The sequence below is a fragment of the Podarcis vaucheri genome, assembly GCF_965113315.1.
Source record: "Podarcis vaucheri genome assembly, chromosome: 2".
In the NCBI taxonomy this organism is placed as follows: domain Eukaryota; kingdom Metazoa; phylum Chordata; class Lepidosauria; order Squamata; family Lacertidae; genus Podarcis; species Podarcis vaucheri.
Genome location: NC_138760.1, coordinates 40668462 through 40690679, shown reverse-complemented (window position 1 = coordinate 40690679; position 22218 = coordinate 40668462). Strand labels below are relative to the sequence as shown.

At 48.9% G+C, this 22218-nt stretch overlaps 1 protein-coding gene across 1 annotated transcript in view; it reads left to right on the top strand.

Moving 5' to 3' along the window:
• Window positions 1–4488: 4488 nt before the first annotated feature.
• The window catches only part of ST6GALNAC2 (ST6 N-acetylgalactosaminide alpha-2,6-sialyltransferase 2), a 42265-nt gene continuing 24535 nt past the window's right edge, over window positions 4489–22218 (top strand). The window contains exon 1 of the mRNA XM_082204306.1: window positions 4489–4991. Within this exon, the coding sequence (XP_082060432.1) occupies window positions 4888–4991 (104 nt within the window). The 5' untranslated portion in view covers window positions 4489–4887. The remainder of the gene's footprint in view (window positions 4992–22218) is intronic.

Sequence of the window (22218 nt, the reverse complement as noted above, 5' to 3'; positions counted from 1 at the left end):
GGCGCGGTGCTGTGAGTTGATTGCTTTTTCTGCGGAGCGAAGCCGCACAGCCATTGCCGGAGAGCGCTGCCTTTTCCCTGGGACAATTTGGCACGGAAAATAACTAACTGTGAGTACTAGAACGCTAACTATCTGGATTTTAAACAAGAATTGGCGAAATAAAAGGAACTTGGACTCTAAAATTTACCTTAATTTGGTACTGAAACAGAAAGGGCTAAACAGGCAGTCACCCTTCCATTCTTTTGTAGTTATAACAAAGCAAAGACAACGTAAACTAGAGCCTTAAAAATCACTTTTAAAGGATCGTCTCTCATCATTCCAAATTGTGTAACCCCCCTTCGGAAGCAGGAGAAGAAGGGGGATGTTTACTGAGTTGTTTAAACCTGCGGAAAGAAAGTTAAAGTAAAGTAATTTTCCACTGTCCTGACCCTGGAGCGGGGTGTCAGATTTGATGATTGAAGCTCATTGACCAGAAACAAATGCTTTGACAGTTAGTTAAAAGGAGGGAAATATTGTGATTCCATTGTTTTCTTTCGTCTTTTAAAAAAGAACAAATATGGACAAAATATCTTAAAGAAGAAACTCTGTTGCCATTGTTTCCAAGGAAAAGGACAATCTGAAGTTTTCCCCCCAAGAGGGGAACTATGAAATTGTAACTAAATCCTGGGAACTTGCGGCTATTACTGATTACAACTGTGGGAAAGAATTCTGTGACCTTGTAAGACAATGCCTTCAGAAGCACTGTTGGGTGCTTTCTGTAAAATAAGTGCCCTATTGGATCAGTTAAGTCAGAAGATGGACTTTATGACTAATGCGGCCAGAAACTTTGAACAAGTAGTGGGAAATCATATGGAGCCCACCGAGGAACCAAAACAGGAGCGTGCCATGACAGAACAACTGAAAGAAGAGGACCTTGCTGAATCTGGGACACCAGGAATGAAGGGACTTTTGGCCCAGCAGGAAAATGAGCTTTTGGATCTTATAAATGAACTTGGAAAAAACCAGATTTGGAAAGATAAAGTTTGGATTGAACTGGAAATGGGGGGTTGGATTGACCCTCCTTTGCAGGGATGGTTGGACTTTCCGAGCCTGGTAATGGGCCACCAGAGGTTTGGAGTTGTTGGGACTCTCAGTTTTGGGGAAAATTTGAAATATGTTACTAAACATCACATGGAGCTTAGTCTGGACTGTGAGAAAAGGGCTGATTTGCTGAAAAGGGTCAAAAACTCTATTAAGCTGGAGTTCCCGCGAGTGAAAGGAAAATATGAAGAAGAGCTGCGAAAGGGACATGGAAGAGATTTAAAGGCCTCGGACATAAGAGCACCAGGTTAATGTGCCAGACTAATGGGACAAAAGAAAGACTGACAATCCCGGGACCGGGGGGAGGGGACGCTGGAAGAAGATTGGATTGCCTTTATTTTATTGTATCTTTTTTATATTATTACTACTAGAAATGTTTTATGAATTTTGGGAAAAGGTTGAGATGAAATTACTTGGCTCTTGTAAAAATGTGTAAAGAATTTGGCAAAAGGGTAACGGTTATGAGAAGTATGAGAAGTATAAGACAAGATGATAAGAGAGTAAGGCAACGTAATGATAAAATATTATGAATTATGGAAAGGATTTGCTGTTACAATTATTAATTAAGATACAAGAGATGGGAGGAGGAGGAGGAGGTCATGGAAAGAAGGTAACGGAAATTTGAAAGTGATGGTTTTATTTCCTCTTTTTCTTTTTGTGTTTTTGTCTTTTTTCTCTCTTTTTTGTAATGTTGTTTTTTTCTGTGTAATTCAAAATTTTTTGTGTTTCAATAAATATTATTATAAAAAAATAAAAATAAAAGTTATATAGTTATTTATCGCCTTGACATCTGATGTGAGGGCGTTCCACAGGACAGGCGCCACTAGCAGGAAATGGACTGTTGTAGTCAGGATCATGGACAAGTCAATGCCTGGTTGAAGAACATTCTTGCCATATGCAAGAAATTGGATTAGATGTAGTGGGAGAAAGCAGCATTTGTTGAGTTTCTGTCCTTCATACAAAGTGTTCCTTCTGTATGGAAGAATGCTAATAGTGCTAAACTGGGACACTGTGCCACTGGCAGACAGTGGCATTTATGAAAGCCCAAAAATGGGATTTCAGTTAGGTTTGGAACCTGAACACGTCCTGTCACATGCAAGCACTTTCTTTTACATCCCAGTAGTGTTGGTAGTTCATACAACACCAGTGGATGGTCTGGATTCAGATCCTGCTCTGCTGTATTATTTTCGGTGCCTGCTAAAAACATTATGGTTTAGACAAGCCTACCCAGATGTTTGGAAAGCTGATTTGAATTTTCTTTAGTTTCAGTCTATTGTTGTAACTTTTTTATGTTTTAAATTAATGCTGTAAAAAATGTTAGTGATAATTTTGTTGTTTTATCCTTTTTTTGGAAAACCACTTTGAGGGGTTTTTCTACAATAAAGCGACATATAATTTTTATGAAATAAACAAACAAACAATGCCTCTTTTTCTCTCTCTCTCTCACACACACGCATACACACCTCCTACACAACAGCATCATTTAGTTTGATGGCTAATCCAGTCCTTTGTATTTTCAGAGCAAGTTTGTGTGACAACATCAATGTGGTAAGAAACACGATTCTGCATCATGTCTGCAAACCTCTCCATTTTGACATAAGTGGGAGTAAACGTGAATGAAGCTATTGGGAAGTTGAATACAGTGGTACCTCGGTTTAAGAACAGCCCTGTTTACGAACTATTGGGTTACAAACTCCGCAAAACCAGAAGTAGTGTCCCGGTTTGCGAACTTTACCTCGGTCTAAGAATGGAAGCCGAACGGTGGAAGGGCACCAGTGGCGGGAGGCCTCATAAGGGAAAGCACACCTCAGTTTAAGAATGGTTTCAGTTTAAGAATGGACTCCAGAACGGATTAATTTCGTAAACCGAGGTACTACTCTATGGGAGGCTATTTTTGCTAACCTAACTCCACTGACAGGGATTTAGGAAGCTGCCAGGGTTTTCATTTGCAATTCCACAAGTAGGTTTTTAGGTGTGAATGTGTGTAAGACAAAGCGTCATGTTGATTGTGAGCACATGAATAGGATGGCTGCACAGAGGCAGATTCAGACCTTAGCTGCACCATCATTGCATTAACTGCAAGTCATTTCTTAATGTTTATTTAGAATTCAGCCGGTGATTATTTAGTGCATTGCTAGGACTCAAGCTTACCAGAAAGCAAATACTGTATTTTTTGCTCTATAAGACTCATTTTTTCCCTCCTAAAAAGTAAGGGGAAATGTGTGTGCTAGGTTGGCAGGAGCAGGGACTGAGCAACGGGAGCTCACTCTGTTGCGGGGATTCGAACTGCTGACCTTCTGATCGGCAAGCCCTAGGCTCTGACTTCCCCCAAAGAATCCTGGGACATCCTAGTTTCCCCTCACAGAGCTACAATACCCAGTACCCTTGGCAAACTACAGTTCTCAGGATGAGGAATGAGATTTAAATGTGCACTGAGTGTGCTTTGAAGGTACAGTGTGGACTCAGTGGACGTAGGTAGAGAAAGATAAAGAAAACAAGTCCCTTGCCTTTGTCTTGTTCAGTGATCTCAGGGACGAACCTTCTGTATTATATTATGGAGAAGACACGCAAATTCTCACGCATGCAAATTCATCAGGCATTCATGGATTTGGGGCCCCTCCTCAGGTACAGCACCCCATGGAGAAGGCAAGACATACAAACTGCCCAAGACACACAAACTTTGCCCATTCTCTGTGCAAAGTTGGTCTTGGGGCCTTGGAAAATGCCCAACCTGGTCACCCTCTGGAGCTGGCCTTCGCCCAGTGAAGTTGCAAGGGGTGGGGGACAGGGGTCTGATTTCTTCAGGGCAAGGTAGAGGAGAGACAAATCTCCATGGAAATTCTGTGAGTAGTACCTGCAATGGTTGGAGGGGAGGGGACCGGACGTGGGTCTTTTCCATACATTCTTCAGCGAGGGTGGGCGGGTCTTTACTTAGCCCAGCAGCTCTTCCAGGGCTCTTCTGTTTACCCAACAACACAGCAGGAGTAACTCCGGATTTAGATCAGCGCTAACAACCCCTCGCCAACCCCGCCCGAAACCTCTCACATTTCGAAATGGGGGTGCGCACGCGCGATTCCGTGGGTGCGTCAAAGCTCCTGTTTCATCTGAAATAAGCGTTTATGAATTCCACCACCCTCTCCCTGCTCCCCCCAAAAGAGAAAGAAAACAAAATAAACCACGTTCGCGGGTCAAGGCTAAAGAACGACCAGCTTCCAAGCATGCTCCTTTCCTGCCCGAGTAAATGTTTAATCTCCAGCTGAGAATTAGTAGCTGCTTTAGGAGTAGGAACTCGCGCCTGCCGTCGCCCCCTCCACCAGCGAGCGAGTCTAAACCAGTTAGGGAAGAAGTACCCTGTCTCTCCCCCCCGCCCCCCCCATTTTACACAGCCTCTCTCCCTCTGCTTAAGTTAGCTATCCTGGGAAGGTGCATTGGCACATATCAACAGATGGAAGGGCAGGGAGAGGGAGGAGACGCGAGAGAGAGAAGGAGGTCTTTATTACGCGCCGCACAATACCCAAAGCCCTGGGGGACCTCTTCCAGCTGGGCTCAAGAGGACAAAGTCAGGCAGGAGAGCAACTCGGGAACTTTTCAAAAGAGCTTGAAAGAGCCACTGTGGAGTTCCCCACTCCCCTCTCCCCTCTTGCTTTTTGAAAGGGAGGGCGGCATCGCTTGGGAAGCGAAGGTGGCTCTGATTTCATTTGGCAGCGCCTAGGATAGCGCGCATCGGGAGGCCAGCCTTTTTTGGAGGAAGGCTTCTTCTTCCTCCTCCTCCTCCTGCTACTGCTGGCGTGCTCCAAACTTGCCTGGATGGGGTCTGCCCGGTGGAAGAGGCTCTGCCTTTTGTTCCTGATAGGGATAACGTTCTCGGTCATCTTTTACGGGCACTACTACACCACGACGGATTCATCCAGGTAAGTCAGGAGGGCGGGGCGCAGTGGGGGGGGGAGAGAAATGTTCCCAAAAGCAGCGTCGCGGGAGAAAAACACAGCCCTGCCTAGCATGCTTAGGGGGCAGCTGGCTGCTCAGAAATGAGGGGGCATCCCTTGTGTGTTGTGCGAGGGTGTTTGGGGCAAAGGCGCAATCCCCCAAAAAATCAAAACCAGGGGAACCTGGCAATCGTGTTGGAAACAGAACAGGAAAGAGCGGTGTGCGCACCGCACTTTTTAAGCACATCCCAAGCGCGTTTTCGTTGCTCCCGAAAAAATAATAATGGGAACTGTAGTTTACATCTCGCAGGGCGATAGTTCCCAATACCCTTAAACAAGCTACAGTTCCCATTCTTTGGGTTGGGGTGGGGGGAGAAATGTGCTTTTAGGGTATGGTGTGTGTGTGCCCAGCCTCGGAATCGAAGACTCTTGCTTAATATTCTTTTGTTCTTGTGTGCTTTATTTTGCTCCGATGGGGTTGCGACCCAAACCGCAGCTGTATCTAAAAACATCGTGCAAGTTCGTTTATTTTTAAAGCGAGGGGGAGTTTTAAACCTGGAAGAACCTCAAAGCTTGCTTTCGGAGATATGACTGCACATGTTGCTTTACAATGGAACACACGCCCTCCGAGGCGCGGGCAGATATGCGTGCAGAAACAAAGCACACAGCGACAAGGCTACCTCTCTCCTGGAGAGCGAGGAAGGGCAGGCAAGTGTTGGGAGAGAAGAAGGGTATTGTACTCCCAGCTCCCAAAAGGCTAGGAATAAAAAGCAGGCCAGGCATGCTAATTAAGTTCAGCGGAGTGAGTAATGCATGGGAAGCAGAGAGTTGAGGCTTCCAGACGCTTGTGCGTTCAAGAGTTCCTAGCCATGAGCGCACATTCCCACACAGTGGGGCCAGGAAGACCAAGCAGGCGAATGCAGGGTTCTTAAGAGGGTGCCACTAGGTAGCTTCAAGTTTGAAGATGGGTGCTGTGCATGGTTGCAGCGTGTCCTGTCTTGTTTGTTGACATGCAGGGTGCTGTTGTCCACACACACACACACACACACATGGACAAGAGAGCAAAGTACAGCTCAGATTGTGCGTTCATTTCATGTCCCGTGATGAGTTGCAGATCCCAGGGAACATGTACTGCCCTTACCTTTGCTTAGGAGCCTTCCTACTATGCTCCTGGCAGACTAAAGCCCTGAATTTGTAAGCTGGTGAAGCTGTGTAATCTATGCTAAGAGCAGTGATGTGAAAGTTGGAGTAGACAAGTACAGAGAGCTGGAAAGATGTTACGGCAGTCTTTGTCAAGCTGGCGCCCTGCAGATGTTTTGGACTATAACTCCCCTCAGGCCCAGCCAGCTGATGGGAGTTGTAGTTCAGAGCGTCTGCTGGGCGCCAGCTTGACGAAGTCTATGTTGTGAAGTGCCTGCAAGACGGTTCACCCACATTAAGCTCACTAAGCTTAAAGGACTTGCCCTACAGTTCATGGGCTCCTAGATACAGATGTCATCTGCTTTCATTACTGCTTAAGAGATGGATGAGGGGCTCAGAAGGGATGATTCTCTCGGAATGGGTTGGGACCCAAAACTCAGATACCAGATAGCCGAAACCATTCAGCAAGCATCAAAAGAAAACTTGCTTTAGGCTCCACACTTCATTTCATCCTGAAGTTCAGCTTTTACTTTATACTGTCCACCCATTCATGTTTGAAAGGAGAAGGGTGAAGTTTCACAGGGCACTCGCAACTACCCATAGATCTGAGTGTGAGACCCTCCCTCCTTTTTGTATTTTCACTTTGCATTCAATAGTTTTGAATGTAGCAGTGTGTTCTATGAATTTCAGGTCTAGTTGTGTATCTTTTGGTTAGAATGACCATATGAAACACTTTATGGACTACCTGTGGTGTGGGGAATCTTTGGCCGTCTGGATGTTGCTGAACTACAACTCCCATCATTATTGCCATACTTTCTGGGGCTGATGGGAGTTGTAGTTCAGCTACATCCAGAGAGCCAAAAGTTCCCCATACCAAATGTAGTCCATAAAGTGTTTTGTATACATCAATAATCTTTAAAGCTCTACGGGGGTTGGCCAGGACTATCTCCATATTATACTTGCAGGAGGTGAGACATAGTGAATTCCTTAACTTCACCCAGTAGGGTCATAGTTTAGCTTTGAGTTAGGGGTGGCCAGCGCATAGGGGTTGTTTTGAACAAATGTTTTCTCGGAATAAACTCATCAAGATAACTTTTTTAAAAATAAAAGAATGGAAATGGTTTATTGAATATTTACAGATACAGTGGTACCTCAGGTTACGAACTTAATTGGTTCCGGAGGTCCGTTCTTAACCCGAAACCGTTCTTAACCTGAGGCGTGCTTTTGCTAATGGGGCTCCCACTGCTGCCGCGCCACTGGTGCGCGTTTTCTGTTCTCATCCTGGGGCAAAGTTCGCAACCTGAGGTACTACTTCCGGGCTAGCAGAGTTTCTAACCCGAAGTGTTTGTAACCTGAGGTACAACTGTTCGGTGGAATCTCGTGTTACAGACGGAATCTGTTCCAGAGGCCCGTCCATAACACGGAACTGACGCGAGGCAAATCGCTGCATCTACACACACACGTGGCGCGATTTAGCGCTTCTGCATACGTGCACAGTGCGATTTAGTGCTTCTGCGCATGCGCGAGTGGCAAAACCCGGAAGTAACCCGTTCCTGTACTCAACACGAAAACACATAACCTGAAGTGGACGCAACATGAGTTTGACTGTAAATTGTAAACGGATAAGAACATTGGCAGGATTATTGTAATAACCTGCAGCTTCATAAGAGTATATATTTAAAGAAGATGAATAAATGAGCAAATTAAGTTAATTTGGATATGTAGAAGATATTTAAATTAAGGAACCACAGAAGGAGGGGGAAGGAAGTCAAGCTTTGAAATATCAAAATGATTGTAAAATTAGTGAACTGTATAAGCTTGAAAAATATAAATTAAAAATTAGAAAAAAGAAAAAAGACTCATTAAAATTAATCACCATGACTAGCTTAAAAAGGTAAAGGTAAAGGTACCCCTGACCGTTAGGTCCAGTTGCAAACAACTCTGGGGTTGTGCGCTCATCTTGCTCTATAGGCCGAGAGAGCTGGTGGTTTGTCCGCAGACAGCTTCCGGATCATGTGGCCAGCATGACTAAGCCACTTCTGGCGAACCTGAGCAGCGTATGTGTCAGGGCCTCAGGAACAGAGGCACAGGGGAGAGAGGAAATGGAGAGCGAAGGGGAAGAATCGGAGGGCAGCGTAGGGGGGTATAGCAGTGACCCGAGAGATTTCATGAGTCTCTCCAGCGAATCAGAAGATTCCCAGAAGGAGGCGCTGATGGTCAGGGCAAGGGGGGCCAGGGGGGACTCCCAAAGCAGCAGCTGGAAATCAGGACCAGCTTCCCCACCAGAGCGTAGTGGGGGGGAAGAGTCCCAGGTGTCAGGGCCAGCGTCTCCTCCAGCAGGGAGAGAAGATGAGTCGAGACTGACCACGCTCAATCGGAGAGTGGGGGAACGGAGGGGAGGTCAAGTCCAGCTAGCCTCCCCGAAGGGGGAAGCAGTGACAGGAGCAGTGTAACGGTCAGGAGGAAGGTAGCCGGCTGGGCGCGCGCGCCAAGTTCAAATGTACAGGTGTGCGGGACGGCAGAAAGCTCGGATTGGGAACCAGGTCCTAAAGCCCGCCGGAGGCAGGGGGAAGAATCAGGGGATTCAGCGTCAGAAGAGTCTAGGAAGGGCGAGACCCCAGCTGGCAGGCGGACCCAGAGGAGGAAAGAGCAGAGAAAGAGGTGGAGCAAGGCTAGGGTCTTAAACTGGTGTCTGGGGGGAGGAGACTCAGACGGAGCTTCGGCGGTCTAGAGTTTCAGACGTAGAGCTGCACGCTGCGGCTGTTAAAACGGAAATGAACTTCAATAAAGACTTTTGTATATAGCAACGAAGTGGCGTTGGTCCTTTGTGAGCTGGGACCTTGGGCAGCTCTGACAGTATGGAAATGCTGTTTACCTTCCTGCCGAAGCAGTATCTATTTATCTACTTGCACTTGACGTGCTTTCGAACTGCTAGGTGGGCAGGAGCTGGGCGAGCAACAGGAGCTCACCCCATCGTGGGGATTTGAACTGCCAACCTTCCAATCAGCAAACCCTAGGCTCTGTGGTTCAGACCACAGCACCACCAGTGTCCCTTATGACTAACTTAGATCCCTTAAATTCATTGGGTCCATTATGAGTTACTTTATAAGTTAGTTGAGTGTAACCCACTAACTACCACTAACTAAGGGTTACTCTTACTTGAGTGGGACTCAACTAAGTGGTTGTGTGCATGGAATGAGATTCACTCATGCAACAGGGCTTTCCCCTTGCACCTCTAAATCTGTGGTGGCAGGTTGGGGAAATCCCCAGAGCAGGTCTAGAGCACTCCTGGGGGAAGGAGACAGTGGAAAGGTCTTGTTGTATGAGCAGACCTTGTTCCATACACAGATAGCCCACTTGGCTTTATGTTGAATGCCACCCACAGTTTGTGGTTTTAACTACAAAACAACCCTGACTCTGAATCTGTGCTTCCCTGACTCCAATAGGTGGGTGGAAGTTACCGCTGGTAGTCGCTGGAGCCCCCAAAAGACAGCATCTTGTATGCTGGACAGGTGGCTGAGCTAGGCCAGCAAAGGACCCACTGACTCCTGAGTTGGCCCTCTGGAACTGGCCCTGCTGGGGCTCTTTGCTGAGCAAGTCTGGGACATGGCGTAGTGAAAATGGGAATGTCTGTAAAAAAAAGCACCCCTTTTCTTGCAGAGCAATCCAAACCTCTGATCACCTGTGCCAGAGCTGGGATTTGGATGGGGGTGGAGATGTCTCCTCCACACAGCCTTAGCCACCTCTGCTGGCCTCTGCTGATGGAGGAGCCTTACCCCCCCCCCCAGTGTTTCAAGGCATACAACAGGAGGGACATTCCTGAACTGAATGGGTCATGTTCAACGTACTGCTAAGTCGCAGAACAACTTTTGCTTGCACAGTGGCCAGGCGTGGTAGCTCAGTTGACAGAGCACGAGACTCTTAATTTCAGGATCATGGGTTCGAGCCCCATGTTGGGTGAGATTCCTGCACTGCAGGGGGTTGGACTAGATGACCCTTCCAACTCTATGAGTCTATGGACTGGGTACCCCCCTCCCCCCTCTAGTTCCATCTAAATATGTTCTGGGGTTTCCTCCAATCCTCCAGAGCAGATTGGGAGATGGCATGGTTTGCACAGGGGGAGGGGGGGAGGGAAAGTCCCACCCTCCCATGAGGAAAAGTCATTCTGCTCACAAACTTGTTTAGTTGAATGCTGCCCATTATCTCAAGAACTTGAAAGGCATTCCATATCCAAGCTACGTATGATTTAAGAGCTCTCTCCTCCTCCTCCTCCGTTTTTCTGCTATGGCCCAACCTTCTCAGCATGACTAAGTTCACAGTGAAATGGACACATTTGCCTTTGTTGTAAAACAGAAAAGTTCTAAGTTATAGGATCCAGATTTGGCCGGATATATCCAGAATACTGCAGTCAGCAGTATTGTCAAGGCGGAAATCGGCACTGATGTCCTGGAAAATCCGGACGTACGGCAGCCGATGTCGGCAGTGCCTTTTTAAAAATAAAAATAGCTCAAAAACGGCATTCTTTTCTTTAGCAGTTTTGCCCCAAAAGCTCAACCATCAACCACTTTGGGCAAAACTAAACAAAGCTCAACAACTGTCTGGATTTTTACAGTTTGAAATATGGCAACCCTAAAGTTAGAATTTGTGGGCAATTCTTTACTGTTCATGTCCTTCAGGGCAGCTCCTTGGAGTTTAGGAGACATAATGGCCCACCCTGTTTTCCAACCTCTTCCTTTCAATTGAGCAAACAACACATTTTGTCAGTTCTGTGAGGGTCAAATTTCTGATATCTCTTATCCAACCTCCCCTGCCCACCACCCCACAAACAATTCCAAGTGAAAGATGGATGACAATTGCCCCAGCATTTTTCAGATTGATAGGAGGTAATACCGTGTCCTATCTTTATTGAGATGGAAAGTTCAGTTTTTCATCTCAACTCTATCAGAACTTTCCATTTGCCACACCATTGTCCTGCTGGTATACATATACTCTAGTTGCAAAATAAACATTTGGGTCTCATTCCTTCTTTTCCCCTCTCTTTCTTTTTATACATCAAAGTGACTTCCTCCTCACTGGGTGTTTTCAGAGGGGCAGGATCTGGTAAATCTGCACCAGAGTTTTTCCTTACGGAGAAAGCAAATGGCAAGGAGCACTGTTGCATCACAATTGACCCCCATTTCTAGGCCAACTAAGGGTGAGCTAAATGCTCCTAATGAAAACTAGAGCGTTTCATCAGGGAAACACAGCCTTCGGAGGCTGGGATTTGTATCAGATGAGCTGTGGAGGGGAAGGTCCCTTTCTCTGCTCCAGCCTCTAGCTGGTGTTCACCTGTAGAGTTAATAATAATAATAATAATAATAATAATAATAATAATAATAATAATGAAATTTATTTATACCCCGCCCTCCCCAGCCATAGCTGTCAACTTACAGATTTGAAAATAAGGGACCACCAGCCTCGAAAATAAGGGATCAGCAGCCAAAACAAGGGATCAACAATTACTTTGATAAAATACATATTTTGTTGCATGCAAATGGCTTTAGATACCTATTAGGTCCATAAATTACCATATAGCATATATTCAACACACAAAAACATCAACAATTTGTTGTTGACAAAGCACAGCTGGACATAGAAAGGGCCCCATTACCTTCAGTAGCTTATTTAAGGGACATCATCAATAAGGCACAGCAGCGGGACATGGCCCTGGGATAAGGGACTGTCCCGCCAAATAAGGGATGCTTGACAGCTATGTCCCCAGCCAAGACTGGGCTCAGGGCGACTAACACCAAATATAAAAACAATTGATTGAAATACAGCTTAAAAACAAGATTAAAATACTGTACAACATTAAAACATTAAAATGCAGCTTCATCGAATTACATGCCCATTTGCCTGTATATGGAACCCCACAGGGGTCTCTTCTCTCCTAAAATTATATGAGTCCATGAGAAAGAAGTTGGTGAGTGGGGTGAGAGGGAGATACTATGTTCAGCAGGGAAATGGCTGGTGGGGAAAGGATTAAGCAGCCTCCCCCCCACCCCCAGTTATTTGTCAGATAGAAAGATTTATTACACACATTTGTATGTGTACTGTGCCCCTAATAGCAATAAATTGTAGGTGGAAGCTCCTTTCTCTGGATGAAGCAATGCCTTCAGAGGCACAAGGCCTTAGGGGAGAAGACAGGAGGAAATAAAGACTTCCTTTGAGGATGCTTGGTAGCAGCCATCTTGCTCTCTTGTAGACCTAGCTAACCTTCTACTTAACCCAAAATAGCACTTGCTGTGCTTTTGGACAATAATAATTTTCACCAGACACTGGGTCATATTTGAGGAACTGTGTAAGAGCTGCGCCAGATTTAGGGCAGTGTGGGTGTCTCCCCTGCACAAGGTACTGAACCAAAGGGGAGCAAAATAATAATAATAATAATAATAATAATAATAATAATAATAATAATAATATACCTATATTAGTACGGGCACCTACTGAGAAGATCCATAAAAATGCAACTGTACCAAAAAGAATTATTGTGAAAATAAGAAATATTAAAGTAGGGGGCAAATGTTGTCCTCGCTCAGGGCACCATGTTATCAAAAGTCCACCCCTGGCGACAGCTGCCCTCATCTCTCAGCCATTCCTGGGACTATGCTCCAGAAGCTGAAATCAGGTCAGATCCTTTGAATATCTGCTAAATAAGACCACTATTTTTTGCTATGTTTCCTGATACTGACTGCCCAGTACCTTGGACAAACTTGGTTCACAAACTTGGTTCCCAGTCTTGGGTTGCCAGCTGTTTTTGGACTACAACTCCCATCATCCCTAACTGGCAGGACCTCTGGTCAGGGATGATGGAAATTGTAGTCCAAAAGCGGCTGGAGACCCAAGTTTGGGGAACCTTGGTCTAAATAGAGCACCACAACATTTGGCAACGAGCCTATCTTTGGCTGCTCCCCAAAAGATCTCAAAGCACAGCTCAAAACCTACTGATTTAGATGCCTCTAGCTTCCACTTCTTCCTTTTATTTGATGTCTGATTCCAGTCCTTGCAGGATTCCCTGCTCTGCATACAGATCACCCAGGATCTCCACAGGCAGTGCCTAGAAATCAGGATGTAATTTCTAGGGTCCTTGCCTGATACATTTAATTAGACTACTATTCCTAACCCTCCCTATGCAGCTCCTAATCCTGTTTTCTTCTGTCATACAAAAAAATTGACTGTTGTTGGCACAAGTCTTTCACACAAATGACCTGGGCTGAGACCTGCCCTTATTGCTTTGTAATTCAAGGAACTATGGTAACGGTGAACCGCCACTGAGGTAACCACAACAAAACTTCAATTGCCCTACACATTAGCCACTTATTCAGAGTTTTGCAATTGAGTCAATTGCGTGCTTTTAACAAGTTTACTGATTAAAACGGAATTACATGGTGTCATAATAAAAGTAGAATGTGGAGGGTAACTGAGGCAATAGTTTTAACGCAAATAATTTATTTTTGGTAAAGCCAATGTCGAACCTGACCTCAAGGCAACGCACTTGGTCAGGGAAGATTTATATCAAATTGGATGGCGATGCCAGAAGGCTGCGAGCTTTTAGCATATGGTGATTAATATGCTTAAAGATGCATTTCAGATGGACACTTTGCTTTGTTCATTTAATTATGTAAAATATAGCATCCTAACGATCTACCAAGTGTGGGTATTATGCATTCCTATGATGGTCATGATAGGATATGCTAAAAACTAAGGGGAAAGTGCAAGACCAAGTAAAACAGACCTGATAAGAAAGTTATAGGAGCACGTTGGGATTATAAAATGAACAACCATGTTGAGAAAGCAAGAAAACTAAGGAATGTTTAAGTTGTTGGAGTCCAGTGTGTGTGTAGTTACAGATTAAGGACCATGGAGTTGATTTGATGATTTAGCTGCTCCATAAGAATTTAAGAAATTAATTAAATCAATTTAATTAATCCATAATCTGGAAGTCAAGCAATATAACAGCTTTTACCTTTCTTACCCTTTTAAAAATAAATGCATTAATTCAGTGGATTTGTATCTCATTTTCTAAATGTGAAAATGCTGTTGCTGTTTTTAATTTTAAGAAAACAGATGTAGGTTAGCTATAACAATACCCACACCAGTAGACATTCTTTCCTGGCGACGGCTCGAGGGAAAATCTGATTGATGCTTTGGCTCTCATTGGATTTGACGTCCGAAAGAAGCTTGCAGAGGAGATGATGGGGAAGAAAGACATGTCTGAGTGAGACAGATTTGTTAGAAGTCACTTTCGCAAGGCTAAATCCAAATACATGTTTCCATAAGTTGTATAGACTTCTGCTGCCGGTCCCTTTAGATCAGGGGTGAACAGCTCTGAGAACCACATTGGCAACATACGATATCCAGGTGCCGGCATCTAATTTGTATATTTGAGCTAATTGTAATTAACAGGTTTTGCACATCATTTGCATAAAGCTGGTGCCTGCCAAGTTGTAACAGATGGACATATTGCGTTTATTTTTGTGATATCTGAAATCATTAACTCCAAATGTGAACGTCTCCTCCGCTTAGTGCCGGAGACAATTCTGGGTGGCATCCCCCTTGTAGCCTTGTCACTGCTGAGGGTGACCTTTCACATTCATAAACTAGAACAGGCAAACCATAGGTTCAAACTGGAACACTCAGGATAGATGTTTCCAGGCTCAGTGTAGCAGACCCTCCAAGTTTCCCTATTTTCCAGAGAGAGTCCCAGATTTACAGACGTCATCCTGGTTTCTGATTTGATCCCGGAATGTCCCTCTTTTCCTTTGGATGTCCCTATTTTCATCAGAGAAATGTTGGCGGTTATGGAGTTATCTGACCCCTGACCCATCTGAAGGCAGTCCTGTATGGAGAAGTTCTTTAATGTTTAATGTTTAGTTATGTTTTTATATATGTTGGAAGCCGCCCAGAGTGGCTGGGGCAACCGAGTCAGATGGGCTGTGTATAAATATAAATATAATAATAATAATAATAATAATAATAATAATAATAATAATAGAATAGTAAAGGTAAAGGGACCCCTGACCATTAGGTCCAGTCACGGACGACTCTGGGGTTGCTCTCATCTCGCTTTACTGGCCGAGAGAGCCAGCGTACAGCTTCTGGGTAATAATAATAATAATAATAATAATAATAAATTTTATTTATATCCCGCCCTCCCCAGCTGAAGCCGGGCTCAGGGCGGCTGTCAGAGCTGCCACCCAGTCCCAGCTCACATAGGACCAAGTCCGCCAGCGTTCACTTTATAAGAGTCTTTATTAAGTTACAGGTTTCATTTCCGAACTGCAGCGTGCAGCTCTACACCTTCTGCCCTAGGTCGGCGAAGACCCGTCTGAGTCCCCGCCTCTTGCACACCAGCTTAATACCCTAGCCTTGCTCCACCTCCTTCGCCTCTCCCTACGTCTCTGGGTCCTTCTGCCCCCCTGGGCCTCCTCCCTTCTACTCTCCTCTGACGCTGACCCCCCTGATCCTTCTGCCTCCTTGCGGCGGGCTTTGGGACCTGGCTCACTCTCCGGGCTGCTTACTGCTCCAGCTTCCGTTGCATTTGAACTTGGCGCGCGCGCCCAACTCTCTACTTTCCTCTTAACCGTTGCCTCGCTCTCTGAGGAGGGCGTGACCACCCCTGACTCGTGCCCTCCCTCCTGCTGACAGCCTCCGGAACCCGATGCCTGGCTACCTTCCTCCCTGCTGCTCTCAGTCTTGAGCGTGGGTCCCGACTTCCAGCTGCTGCCGCTCTCAGTTATGAGCGTGGGTCCCGACTTCCAGCTGCTACTCTCTGAATCTCCTCTGTTCCCTTCCTCCTGGGGTGTCCCCCCGGATCCCCCCCTTGCTCTGCTCACTGGGGCTCCCTTTTGGGAGTCCTCTGACTCACTGCTTAGGCTTGGAGATCTCGGGTCGTCATCATCACTCATTTTCCCTTCGGATTCCTCCCCCTCGCTCTCTGCTTCCTCCCTTCTCTGCGTCTCTGCTCCTGAACCCCTGACATCCATCCCCCCCTCGAAGCCCCCCTTTCCCCCCTCCCCGCTTTCAGGTGTGGGTGCTGGGTGCTCCATCATCACGGGAGGGAATGCCGGATACAGTTCGCTCCCCGTGGTTGGCCGCCAACTGAAGACCTCCGAGTCTTCCTCCTCGCGGTCGCCGACGTTGACCTGTTCCGCTTCCATCTCTGTACCGCCGTGCTCGAACCCAAGGTCCTCCCCGAACACTTCCATGTCAGTCTCTGCGTCGGTCGCTCGACCTGGCATCTCCAGCCACTTCCGGCGCCATTGCTCCTCCGGTCGATCGTCCCACCAATACGAGGTGTCTGACGCCGAACCCGCCGGCGATCCTTCTGGGGAACGGGTGCTCAGTGCGGGTTCCCCGTCCGAGTCGAAGCCATGGAACGTGCTGGAAGAAAGTGTGGGCGTGAACAGCCAGTCGTCGAAGAAGCTCGCTGGCATGGGTCTGTGTGGGAAAAGGGCATGAAACTCGTCCTTGAGCAGGGGTTCCTCCAAAGCGTAGTCTGGCACCCAGCTATTGGCGCTGGCCCGGGTGCCCTCTCTGGCTAGGAGGTATTCGACTCCCTCTTCCCCCCATCTGGAGTCCAAAATCTCCGTGACCTCGTTGATGGGGTCTTGCTGCGTCACCCCTCGCGTCTCCGTCCGCTCCCGGAACGGACTCGGTGCCGTCCCTGGCTCCTGGAATCTGTGAGGTGCCTTGTAGGGAGTGAGCACCGACCTGTGGAACACCGGATGCATTCTGGAACCCTCCGGCAGCGCCAGTCGGAAGGCTACCGGGTTGATCTGTGCTTCGACTTGGTACGGACCAATTTGCTTGTGCCCCAACTTCTTCTTGGCTAGTGACCTGGTCGGCACTGCGTGGGCTGCCAACCAGACCCAGTCTCCCACTTGGATCTCTTCGCCAACCCGCCTGTGCTTGTCAGCTTGCACCTTGTAGGCGTGCTTAGCTAGCTCCAGCTGCCGTCTGAGTTGATCGTGTACCGCCTGCAACTCTGACGCGAACGCGTCCGCCGTCTGTGGTTCTCCGTCCCCCACTCTCTCCCGTCCCGGGAAGGTTCTGGGATTCCTCCCATTGTTGGCGAAGAACGGCGTCACCCCTGTGGACACGTGCTTCGTGTTGTTGTAAGCGAACTCGGCGAGCGGCAGGTAATCCACCCAGGTCGCAGGTTGTTGATTGGCATAGCATCTCAGGTACTGCTGCATGATGGCATTGACCCTCTCTGCTTGCCCGTTGGTCTGCGGGTGTCTTGCTGATGCCAGATCGACCTTGACATTTAGAAAACTCATCAGCTTCTGCCAGAAATTCGAGACGAACTGGCGCCCGCGGTCGGACAGGATAGACCGCGGCAGACCATGCACTTTGAACACGTGATCTATGAACAGTTTGGCGGTTTGTTCCGCCGTGGCCACCTTCGCACACGGAATGAAATGTGCCATCTTGGTGAACAAGTCCACCACCACTAGTACAGCTGTCTTGCCTCTCGAGCTGGGTAGATCCGTAACAAAGTCCAGGGCCACCCTCTCCCACGGTTCAAACGGCGTTTGCAGCGGTTCCAGCAGTCCCGCCGGTGGTTTGTGCACCGGTTTGGCCCTCTGGCAGGTGTCGCACCTCGCAACGTAGTCCGCGACTTCCCCTCTCAGTCTGGGCCACCAAAAGTCCCTTGCGACTAATTCCACCGTTTTTTCCGTGCCAAAGTGCCCGGCCGTGGGTGCGTCGTGCAGCTGCTGCAGTACCCTGGCGCGAAGTTCGTCTCCCGGCACGTAGATGGCCCCTTTACGTAAGAGCAAGCCGTCTCGTATCTGGAACTCGTCGCCCTTCGCCGTGCCCTTGTGCACCTCTGCCATCTTCGCCTGCGCGAAGGAGTCGTCCTGCAACGCCCGCCGCACCGCATCCAGGTCTACTGTGGCTGAAGCGCACGCCCACGCCGTTGGCGCGAAGATGTGCATGGCTGCCGCTGGCGTCGCCTCTTCGAGGTATTGCGGTTTGCGGGACAGTGCATCCGCCATGACGTTGGTGTCGCCTGGGACGTACTCTATTCGGAAATTGAAGTCAGCAAAGAACTCCGCCCAACGTATCTGCCTCTGGTTCAGGAACTGAGCCGTGCGCCAGTGCTCCAGATTCTTGTGATCCGTGCAGACCTGCACCGTGTGCTTGGCGCCGATCAGGAAGTGCCTCCACGCCTTGAAAGCTGCATGAATGGCCAGCAACTCCCTGTCCCAGATGGTGTAGTTCTGCTCCGACTTGCTGAGCTTTCTGGAGTAGAACGCTCCCGGCCTCCAGACCCCCTGTGGGTCCCTTTGCAACAGGACAGCTCCCACTGCTCTATCGGACGCGTCTGTCTCTACCCGCATCGGTCTGCTGGGGTCGATATGCAGCAGTTGCTCTTCCGACGCGAAGAGACGCTTGAGTGCCTGAAAGGACTGCTCCGCCTGCTCCGTCCAGATGAATTTCTTTTTCTTGGAGCTTAGCGTGTCCGTAATGGCCGCCGTCTGCATCGCGAACCCCTTGATAAACTTGCGATAGAAGTTGGCGAAGCCGACAAACCGCTGGACCTCCTTCCGGTTGCGCGGGCTCTTCCAATCCAACACCGCACGAACCTTGGCGCTGTCCATGGCTAGCCCCTTGTCCGACAACTTGTAACCCAAGAAATCCACCTCCGTCGTGTCGAACTGGCACTTCTCCAGTTTGGCGTACAGTCTATGCTGCTGCAGCCTCTTCAGCACCTCCCGAACATCTTGGTCATGGGCTTGCTGCGATTCGGAGAATATCAGGATGTCATCCAGAAAGCAGACGCACTTCTTGTAAAGGAGTCCCGCCAACACATGATGCATGAAAGCTTGGAAACAGTGAGAACCGTTTTGCAATCCAAACGGCATCACTCTGTATTCGTAGGTGCCCAGAGGCGTGAACATGGCTGTCTTCCACTCATCGCCCTCCCTCATGCGGATGAGATTGTACGCACCTCGCAGGTCCAACTTGGTGAACACGCGTCCCTTGCGCACCGTCGCTAGTAGGTCGTCAATCCTGGGCATGGGGAAATCAGAAGGCTTGGTCATCTTGTTTAAAAGGCGAAAATCCACCACCAGTCTTTTTTGGGGCGTGTCTTTCTTCTTCACGAAGAAAACAGGACTGCCCCCTACTGCCCTGGACTCCCGGATGAAACCGCGCTGCAAATTGTGATCTATGAACTGTTTGAGTTCCTGTAATTCGTCCTCAGACATGGAATACAGCTTCCCTTTCGGCAGCGTCGCCCCTGGTAGGAGGTCAATCTTGCAGTCATATTGCCTGTGCGGTGGTAGCTTGTCAGCCTCTTTCTCGCAGAAGACCTCCAGAAAGTCTGCGTATTTGTGGGGGACTGCTTGCAACGTTCCCAACTGCAGTTGTGATTCCTCCTCCTCTCCCTCCTGTCTGGGCAGGCTGCAGTGTTCTGCGCAATAAGAGGAGCCGAAGATCAGCTGTCTCTGGTACCAAGCCAGTGTCGGACTGTGCCTGTCCAGCCAACTCATGCCCAACACAATGGGCGTGTCCGACAGTTGGGTGACATTAAAACTGATGACTTCCCTGTGGTTGCCAAGGCGCATCACCATCGGTGGCGTTTGCTTCACCACCTGCCCCCCTAGCAACTCTCTGCCATCCACTGTGACGACTTGCAGGGGCAGAGTGGCAGGCAGTAGCTGTATAGCGCGCTGCTCCACAAAATCCTGCGCTATAAAGTCTGCGTTGCTTCCAGAATCCACAGAAAGCGGCACTTCGATAGTGACGCCATCGGGTAGCTGGAGAGATGCTGTGAGCTGCACTACTGGTTTGGGTGGGAGGGGGTCCGTGGGTTGCAAGATCGCTGGGGACTGCTTCACTGATGCGTCTGGCTGGGCCCCAGTGCCTCTGTCTCCAGCCAGACATCGTCGTTTCCCTGCTGTGGTTCTCCTTGCTGCGTTGCTGCAGTCACCATTGCTGAGGCTGCAGTGTGCTTGTGGAGCCTCCGGGGACACTCTTTCGCCAAATGGCCTGGATCCTCGCAGATGTAACACTTCCTGTTCCCTCTAGGAGGCTTCGCTTTCACTGCTGTCGGTGCTTGGGCTCTGGCTGCTGACTGAGCCCTTGCACCTCCAACCTCCATCGGTTCCCCTCCCCCTCCAGGCGGAGGTGTGGATTGCGCACGCGCTGCTTCTCTTGGAACGAAAGAGAAACTTCTCGCTGCTTCGCGCCCTCCACGTCCTTCATCTCTGCACCATGGACGTTCTTCCAGCCTCACCCCCACAGTCAGCGCCCTTTGGACCACCTCCTGCGTGCTTCGGGGCCTCTCCCCCCTTGCAATTTCATCCTTGACCGCAGAGCTTAGACCCTCCCAGAACAGGTCTCTGACAGGGGGCGAATCCCGGTCCCACTCTAAGGCACTGACCAGCGCAAAAAAGCGGGCGTGGTACTGCCGGACGCTTGCCCTCCCTTGTTTTAGTCCATGAATCTCCCGTCGGGCAAGATCCACATCAATAGTAGACAAAAAACACGCATCCATCGCTTTGATAAAGGCATCTGCATTCTGAAGCGCCGGATCTTTATCCCTCCACAAATTGCGTAGCCACGCTTTAGCATCCCCATGCAAATGGGATAGTATGAACCCCACTTTCTCTTCCTCATCTCTAAAGTCTTTTGCCAGCAGTTGCAGTGCGCACATTACGTCTGCTCGAAAATTGGGGTACTGTTGTAAATTCCCATCGAAGTGAGCCACAAGCCCTCCTGCTCTCCGTGCCAACCCAACCCCCTCCGGTCTGGGTCCTGGCTGCCCGTGTTTAACCCATGCTTCAAACCTGGCGTGGAGATCTCTGTAGGCGGCTGCCGCATCCTCCTCCCTCTTCTTGGATGCCAGTACCTCCGCGTTCAATTGGGTAACTGCCTGTTGCAGCGCTGCAACTGTCTCTGCTTCCGTCATCTCTGCTAAACGTCGTGAGCTTGCTCCCAAACACCGATCCCCTCCTCCAGCTGCCTCTCTCTCCGCTGCGAGATATCAGGTGTCCGAAGCTTTTATGAGACGGGTCTTACTGTCAGAGCTGCCACCCAGTCCCAGCTCACATAGGACCAAGTCCGCCAGCGTTCACTTTATAAGAGTCTTTATTAAGTTACAGGTTTCATTTCCGAACTGCAGCGTGCAGCTCTACACCTTCTGCCCTAGGTCGGCGAAGACCCGTCTGAGTCCCCGCCTCTTGCACACCAGCTTAATACCCTAGCCTTGCTCCACCTCCTTCGCCTCTCCCTACGTCTCTGGGTCCTTCTGCCCCCCTGGGCCTCCTCCCTTCTACTCTCCTCTGACGCTGACCCCCCTGATCCTTCTGCCTCCTTGCGGCGGGCTTTGGGACCTGGCTCACTCTCCGGGCTGCTTACTGCTCCAGCTTCCGTTGCATTTGAACTTGGCGCGCGCGCCCAACTCTCTACTTTCCTCTTAACCGTTGCCTCGCTCTCTGAGGAGGGCGTGACCACCCCTGACTCGTGCCCTCCCTCCTGCTGACAGCCTCCGGAACCCGATGCCTGGCTACCTTCCTCCCTGCTGCTCTCAGTCTTGAGCGTGGGTCCCGACTTCCAGCTGCTGCCGCTCTCAGTTATGAGCGTGGGTCCCGACTTCCAGCTGCTACTCTCTGAATCTCCTCTGTTCCCTTCCTCCTGGGGTGTCCCCCCGGATCCCCCCCTTGCTCTGCTCACTGGGGCTCCCTTTTGGGAGTCCTCTGACTCACTGCTTAGGCTTGGAGATCTCGGGTCGTCATCATCACTCATTTTCCCTTCGGATTCCTCCCCCTCGCTCTCTGCTTCCTCCCTTCTCTGCGTCTCTGCTCCTGAACCCCTGACAGCGGCTAACAACAATAAAACAGTACAAAAGTACAACACAACACTCTAAAATCATTCATTATAAAATTAATTCAAATCAAGCCACTGGCAACCATTGGGCCAGAGCTCCGCGAAGATTGCCGAGGGAGGGGGTCAGGCTGTGCCCTGGCCAAAGGCCTGGTGGAACAGCTCTGTCTTGCAGGCCCTGCGGAAAGATGTCAAG